At 36.2% G+C, this 8406-nt stretch overlaps 1 protein-coding gene across 1 annotated transcript; it reads left to right on the top strand.

Moving 5' to 3' along the window:
• Nucleotides 1-2822: 2822 nt before the first annotated feature.
• On the top strand, nucleotides 2823-7497 carry LOC143919999 (uncharacterized). The gene is made up of 4 exons (XM_077442661.1): nucleotides 2823-3205; nucleotides 3278-3511; nucleotides 3654-7196; nucleotides 7279-7497. The coding sequence occupies exons 1-3, from the start codon at nucleotides 3092-3094 to the stop codon at nucleotides 5271-5273; spliced, it is 1968 nt and encodes a 655-aa protein (XP_077298787.1). The 5' UTR covers nucleotides 2823-3091; the 3' UTR covers nucleotides 5274-7196; nucleotides 7279-7497.
• Nucleotides 7498-8406: the final 909 nt, after the last annotated feature.

Genomic DNA, 8406 nt, shown 5'->3' with positions numbered 1-8406 from the left:
ATTTTTGAACATTTTGTCGCGGGTACATTTTGTCAGTGCACTAATTTTCGGGTACATTTTGTCGTTGAACATTTTGGACTTGCACCAATTGTCGTGTAACCAGCAGAGAGACTCGATTTTCGGTGATTACTCGTCAAATGTGAACCACTAACAGGATAACCGGTCGCACGTAGAAATAGGTTTCCAATATGTTGTTCTAAATTGTACGCCAGTCCTCAAAAGTATTCCGATAGTGGGCGTCTTGCGTACTCCAATATGGTTCCGCGACAAATCACTCATAGACTTTACACTCAACGGCGTTCCGAGCACGAAATTCAGCGACTAATCACTCACGCGAAAACTGGCTCACGGCCAATACACTCACAGATAAATCACTCACGGAATTATTAAAATAGCGTACAAAAACGTTATTCCGATGAGACATTAAACAAAAAAACTGTCGGTGATTTGTCAAAGGGTTTTTTTTTCATTCGTCGAAATAAAATTAATAATCACACATTATCCGATAAATTTTACCTCTGAGATGGATTTAATTATTTGATTTATTTCGACGAGAGAAACAATTGAAGACATTATCCGATAAAATTTACCTCTGAAATGATTTAATTAATTGATTTATTTCGACGAGAGAAACAATTGAAGACTAAAAAAATTTCGTTTGATAAACCGACAACCTACCGGATTGGAACCATCGCTCGGTCACCCATACTTATACATGAGATATTCTCAGTAACTGCGCATTACGGGGAAGTTAAAATAATAATTCTTTGATTTTTTTTTTCGATATTAGTGCGTATCTTCGTAAGTCAAAACATCTTCGACAAACAAAAGTCGAGGATTACCTGTATGTGATTGTTGATGATCTAATTTTAGGTCGATCTCGAAAATTTATTTAAATTGGGCATGTTCTGTTTTAACTTTCAATATTTTATTTTAATTTTGATATATTGATTACAGTGGCGGCTCGTGATAATTTTTAGTGGCGGGGCTGCACTGAAAAGATGTCTATTAAATGTCACCATAATTATTCTATCATGTCATAACAGGACAAAATAAGTACAATTTTTGGCGTACGACCACTTACATGTGGATTTAAGTATTATTGAAACAAAAACTAGCAAAATTCACCACCCATTAAAGGGGTGCGTCCAAACGGGATGAAGATTTCGAAAAATACGCTGGTACTCCAGTAAGATAGCTAAAAAAAAATCGTTCTTGCTGGTTTCGCGACGCGGATTAAAAAAAACCCCTAATTCGTAACGAAAAACATTAACCTGTTGACAATGCATCGATACATCGGTTGTTTCATCTGCCATAACAGTTAGATAAGTTGCTTTTTTTATTTCAGCACTTATTTGTTCCCTACACACGTTCAAAATACAATCTAAAAGTTCATTTTGGATAGTTTTTGATGTCCCTTTAAAACCGAAGAAGTTTGAAAATGTTTTTTTAAAGAATCGTCGAAATTTTGTGAATATTCTAGAAGCCCCCGAAAAACTCCTGGATTTTTTGAATTATCTGTTTCATCGTGTCCCCTCATTGGCATTTCAAATTTACCGCAAAATTTCAATAATTTTAAATAAAACATCCCGATTTTTTTTGACGTTTTCGTTATGCTTATCTATTTCCCGCCGACAAGCTTCCCAAAATCGTGAGATTACACACATTTTTTAAGTGTTCGACACTTCCCTCGTGTTTTTAAATTTATCGTTTAAATGTTTTAAGTCAATAACTCCTGTTTTCGTCCAAGATGCTTCGCCTGGCGACTCGCCTCCAAACAAAAGACACGGATAACAAAATAACGCGTTTTTTTCTGTACATCTCGTTAACCAATTGTATTTTTTATAAATGTCTGGATTCAATTTTTGCGAGTAACTAAAAGATCTACTAGTTGCAGGCTGTGAAATAATTAAATTGGGCGTGAGGCAGCCTAATGCTTTTATAGCGACTTTTTCGTTAAGTTCTAGTCGCGAAAAGTGCAAATTTTGTAAATATTTTACTGAATTCTTTTGTTCTTTCATTTTGAAAAGAAAAAAAATCTTAATATATTTAAATAAAAATTACGAGAAAAAGTTAAACTGATTTGAAAAAAGTTTGCTGTTATCAAAATGAAAACGACTCACCGAAGATTTGATGAGGGCTCGTACACAACCAATTAAGAGTAACGAAAACGAATAAAGCTGTGATCGTGCGATTCAACTAATCAAATGTAAGATCAAGCGCGCGAAATCTTAAACAAACTGACAGATGAATGTCGTTTAACAGGCGAAGGCTGCCGACTGTCCAGCCCAAAACGGCAGAGTGAGTGAAAGAGAAAGAGCTATCTGCAGTTGCAAATAGCTCTTTCTCTTTCTCGTTCCGAAACTCCGGGCTGCGCAGCGTTCAGCGCGGCGCTGTAACACTTTACAGCCAGTACAGCAACATTTTAATTCATCTGTCACCATACAAGTTAGTGGGGTCTTCGAAACGGTCAACATTACTTACAATGTCACCCTTTTGGATATGGGTGATATTGTAAGTAATATTTACTCTGTCGAAGGCCCCAATAGTTCGTCCATCCAACTAATAAAAAAATATCATTAATAAATAAAATATTAAACATATATCTTAGAATTTTATAGGAGGGTCTGCAGCCCGGCAGCCCATTAGGACGAGCCGCCACTGATTGATTATAATTTTATTTTGATATTTGAATTTAATTTTAATATAATAATAATAGTTTTAATTTTGATATTTAATTTCAATTTTTAAATTTAATTTTTATTTTGATATTTTGTACGCTACTGGTTTTATCCTGCTGGTTAAAACGTTGGACCAAAATCGTCGTTGGTTTGGTCCGTACGCAGCATAAGGTGGACTTTTCTTGCCAACGTAAAATTGCCTGGAATTTCCAGGAGAATATGGTTGTTGGCAACCCTAATTTTGACACCCGACAATCTGGAAACCCCTCTCGAGTCTGTCACCACCCCAACTTGCTTGTGAGCCTGAGAAGACCCTCAACTCCAAACGTCTTATACGTCTACATCTACATAGGTATCCATTGTCTACTATCCACTCTCCAGGAGTTTGTGTTTCTCCCTCCCGAGAAGCAATGGAGTGCAGACTTTGTCTCTGCTCTGCTCCAGCAGGCTCCTTCGTCTCCATCCATGACGACCCTCATCCACCGTGTTTGGTGCAACGCATTTGGGCCTGCTGTCAGCTGCGGGTCAGTCACGTGAACCATTGCTATTGATAATTCACTACTCCTCGCAATCGTCAATACCTTTCACATTTGCAGGTTAGGAAAGGTGACCATCTGCCAGATATGATATGCCTTTCTTGTGTCAATAATCTGGAATTGTTCGACAGCTTTCGAAACGCTTGTTTTCGGAATGACACATCGTCGAGGGTGAAATTAGACAAGTATTTGAATGTCAAGCCAGAGGAAGTTTTGCTGGAAGATTTGATATGGGAAGATGAGTTAGGTGCTGATTGTTCACCCGACATTTCTAGTTCACCAGACGACGCTGAGGTAAGTAAACAGGATTCAAGTTCTTAGATCGATGCTTGAAAAAACATTTACTTAATCGAAAACATAAATTCACATGGAAATTACATCTAATCACACTATCAGTACACATGTTTAATTGAATAACGTTCGGTTTATTTTTTAGACTTCTGGAAGAAAAATTGCTTCGAGTGATAATGTGACAGCAATAATAGATAACAATGGACACATTCTAGCGGAAGAATTACCGTGTAGAAAATCTTTAGATAAGATGTGCTCTACACATTCTGAATTGGACCATAAAATTAATAGTGTGACACCAAAAAACTCTGATACTCGAAGAAAACTGCATTATTGTGACATTTGTTCAAAATCTTTTAACAGGAAAGCTAGACTAAGTGAACACATGAGTGTTCATACTGGGGTAAAGCCACACAAATGTAACGTTTGTTTCAAATCATTCCCTTCAAAATCTAGACTCAGTGAACACATGGATAGGCATACTGGGGTAAAGTCACACAAATGTGATATTTGTTTAAAGTCATTCCTTAGAAAAGCAGAGCTCAATTCACATGTGGGTAGTCATAATGAACTAAAACCACACAAATGTGACATTTGTTCAAAATCATACCTTAGGAAATCAGACCTCAATTCACATGTGGGTATTCATAAGGGGCTAACACCACACAAATGTGACATTTGTTCAAAATCATTCCTTAGAAAATCAGATCTCAATTCACATATGGGTATTCATATGGGGCTAAAACCATACAAATGTGACAATTGTTTAAAGTCATTCCTTAGAAAAGTAGAGCTCGATTTACACATGCTTATTCATAATGGGTTAAAGCCACACAAATGTGACGTTTGTTTAAAATCATTCGTTACAAAATTTCAACTCAATGTACATAAGGGTATTCATACTGGGTTAAAGCCATACAAATGTGACATTTGTTTAAAATCATTTCTTAGAAAATCTCAACTCAATGTACATATGGTTATACATAGTGGGGTCAAGCCGCACAAATGCGAAATTTGTTCAAAATCTTTTAGTAGAAATTGCAGACTTGGTGAACATATAGGTATTCATACTGGAGTGAATCAACACAAATGTGACGTTTGTTCAAAAACATTTACTACGAAACATAGTCTTAGTTCACATATGATTATTCATACTGGGAAGCCACACAAATGTGAAGTTTGCTTTAAATCATTCGTTAGAAAATGTGAACTCAGTGCACATATGGGTATTCATACTGGGGTAAGGACATACAAATGTGACATTTGTTCAAAATCATTCTTTAGAAAATCACACCTCAACTCACACATGCTTATTCATACTAGGTTAAAGCCACACAAATGTGACGTTTGTTTTAAATCATTCGTTAGAAAATCACACCTCAATTCACACATGCTTATTCATACTGGGGTAAAGCCACACAAATGTGACGTTTGTTTCAAATCATTTCCTTCAAAATCTGGACTCAGTATACACATGGATAAGCATACTGGGGTAAAGCTACACAAATGTGACATTTGTTTCAAATCATTCCATAGAAAACGTGAACTCAGTGAACATATGGGTATTCATACTGGGGTAAGGCCATACAAATGTGACATTTGTTTAAAATCATTCTTTGGAAAATCAGTCCTCAAAAGACACATGCTTATTCATATTGGGCTAAAACCACACAAATGTGACAATTGCTCAAAAACATTTACTACGAAACGTAATCTTAGTTTACATATGGCTACTCATACTGAGGTAAAGCCAGAGAAATGTTAAAATAATAGAAGCGCTCTTTCGAATACATTTTACGGAGCGGTTCAAATACATAAAAAAAATACCTGTAAGAATATTGTTGACAATAGTGGCTACTATATTATAATTGTATGACAAAATTAAAAAAAAAAACCTTTTATGCACAGTAAATACAATGATTTATTATGTTTTCAACACATTATAAATAAACATATTCTTGAATATATATTATAATATATAGATGACATATAGAAAATGTTATACAATGTAACAAAGATAAACAAACAATGTTACTGACGATTTATTTATTTAGATGAGATATAACAAGTTCATAATAAAATGACGAATTCACTTATAGATACCGTCCATATTAAAGATGATTATTCATAATGTTTCTTAGATCTGTCTGTAACGCGATAAATTTAATAACGACAAGGATTTCTTTAATGTATGATATTAGAAACTTTTACATACATATAATCGTTATTAGTTTGTCATCGGACTGATACCAAAATATTCAATACCCTGTAATTCATTTCATTGCATTCTTTCAATACAAACATTTTCATTGAAAATCTGAATTATTGTTTTATTCTAAATCGGCTATTCAGTACATAAGTAAGTTTATGAAACGAAAACATACATATGTATGTATGTACAAATGAAAACAGATTTTCACAAAATCATATTTCTTAGATTTGTCTGTAACGCGATAGATTTAATAACGACAAGGATTTCTTTAATACATACAAATGATCGGTATTAGTTTGTCTGTTTATGACTTTCCATCGCAAAGTCAATATTAAAATCAAACGTTATTCTGAATCAACGCCAGTGATCTCATATACATATTTCACGACAATACACAAGTCTTACGATAGCATAATCATCGCTCTTGTACAAACATGCAGAATTAATCTCTGGCAACGTCCCATTTGACTATTCCAGAAGAAATAATTCATCACTACGAAGCTGAGAAACGAGCTTCTTTGTACATATAATTACTATTGTAACAAGTGAACATAAATAAAGGATCCTCTTAATAACACAATCAGTGTTTTCATAGACTGAGATACTTTCATACACACCTTCCCGCGGTGAATTAATATTAAACTGTGATTTGACACTCGAACGGTCAAAGTGAAATGAACCCAAAAGCGATTGCCAGCCGGATGGCTAGAGAGCGTCGGATGAGCTGACTCTGATGAGTGATGAGTAGAGGTAGGATAGCCAAGGTGCCGCTCATTGTTCCATTGTTGTAAATCCTTTGTAAAAAAGGTTCGGCAAACCTTTAACAATGCATTTACAACATTGAACAATACGCGGCACCTTCTGGAGCCGGGATTTAGTGATGAGATGCCCGCGAACTCCTGACGGCCACCACCAACGGCTTTTGGCTCGAACACCTATAAAGTATAATCACATCGATGCTTAACACGTCGAATCTACAATGACGGAAAGAACTCGTAAGTCCGTATCAACGTGCGAAGCTCATATTTCTAGTCGATTTTAGGGTGTGACCAGTTTTAGTGTGACGGGTGATGACGTGTGACCGATATAGAGCGACTGGTTGTCCTGTGACTGGTTTAGTCCGTTTACCTTTTCTTAACTACGTACAAATGCCTGGATTTCCCAGGAGAAAATGATAGTTGACAACCCCAATTTTGATACCCGACAATCTAGACACGCCACTTGAGTCGGTCATCAGAGCCACTTGCATGTCAGTATGTCAAGACCGTGAACTGCAAACGTCTTAAGCATCTACATACATCTAGGCATCCATTGTCGACTATCGACTCTTCACGAGTTAGTGCTTCTTCCTCTCGAGTAACGATGGAGTGCAGACTTTGTCTCTTCTCTGCTCCAGCAGGATCCTTCGTCTCCATTCATGACGACCCTCATCCACAGCCTTTGGTGCAACGCATTTGAACCTGCTGTCAGCTGCGGGTCAGTCACGTTACCAAGTGTAAGCCATTGCTATTGTTAATTCGCTACTCCTCGTAATCGCCAATACCTTTCACATTTGCAGGTTAGGAAAGGCGACCATCTGCCAGATACGATATGTCTTTCTTGTGTCAACAATCTGGAATTGCTCGACAGCTTTCGAAACTCTTGTTTTCTGAATGACACAACGTCGAGGGTGGAATTAGACCAGTATTTGAAAGTCAAGCCGGAGGAGGTTTTGCTGGAAGATGAGTTGGGTGCTGATTGCCCACCCAACATTTCTAGTTCACCCGACGATGGCGAGGTAAGTAAATAGGTTTCTAGAGCTTTAGATCGATTCTAAACAAATTGGCATGTAAAATGGCATCTAATCACACTATAAATATACATGTTTAATTGAATAACGTTCGGTTTATATTTTAGACACCTGAAAGAAAAAATACTTCGAGAGATAATGTGGCAGCAATAATAGATACCAATACACACATTCTAGTGGAAGAATTAACAATTAGAAATGCTTTAGATAAGATGTGCTCTACAAATCCTGAATTGGATCATAAAATCAATAGTGTGACAAAAGTTATCTTAGTAGACATGAGTATTCATGCTGGGTTAAAGCCACACAAATGTGACGTTTGTTTTAAATCATTCGTTAGAAAATCAGTTCACGCAAAATATACTCCCATATTGGCGTACTAATTTTGAGAGTTTGGCTACATTCTTTAAATTTTCGGTTCGCATCCATAAATTTCTAAGATTAAATAAAACACATCCGCAAATGTAATTAAATAAAGTGAAAAACGTCGTTTTGATTCATTGATTCGTTTTTTACAAGTAGTTTGTACCGTCTAGTAATTATTCATCGAAACAATCCACCTAATATGAAAAAAAAAACCCCAATTACATTTACTTTATGTAAATAATTCGGATGTGACCAACCTACGACTTTATCTATATATTTGAGGAATATAAGAAGGATAAAAATCAAAATTCGATAATCGAACATATTGTGGCGGCTCATTATATGACATGGTCGAGCTTGGTCACCTTCCTGCGAGTTGGGACCAACTCGCCCGTGTTTCAGAGTTGCTACTCACTCCGCCTTCGGCTTCCATAATAAAAGCACGTGCATCAACATGCCAGTCGTCTCATTCGTTCATCCCCTATAATATGTATGTACATATGTACATACACTTTCACACATACCGGCTAT

Source organism: Arctopsyche grandis, chromosome 12, assembly GCF_051622035.1.
Source record: "Arctopsyche grandis isolate Sample6627 chromosome 12, ASM5162203v2, whole genome shotgun sequence".
Classification (NCBI taxonomy): Eukaryota; Metazoa; Arthropoda; class Insecta; order Trichoptera; family Hydropsychidae; genus Arctopsyche; species Arctopsyche grandis.
The sequence above is the reverse complement of the archived record's forward strand: the minus strand, read 5'-3'. Positions and strand labels throughout refer to the sequence as shown.

Excerpts from the sequence above, each read along its gene's own strand:
- LOC143919999 (XM_077442661.1), top strand. The coding sequence starts at position 3,092 with ATGGAGTGCAGACTTTGTCTCTGCTCTGCTCCAGCAGGCTCCTTCGTC. Across the intron at positions 3,206-3,277 it reads GGGCCTGCTGTCAGCTGCGG|GTTAGGAAAGGTGACCATCT; the intron begins GTCAGTCACGTG and ends TCACATTTGCAG. Across the intron at positions 3,512-3,653 it reads GTTCACCAGACGACGCTGAG|ACTTCTGGAAGAAAAATTGC; the intron begins GTAAGTAAACAG and ends TTTATTTTTTAG.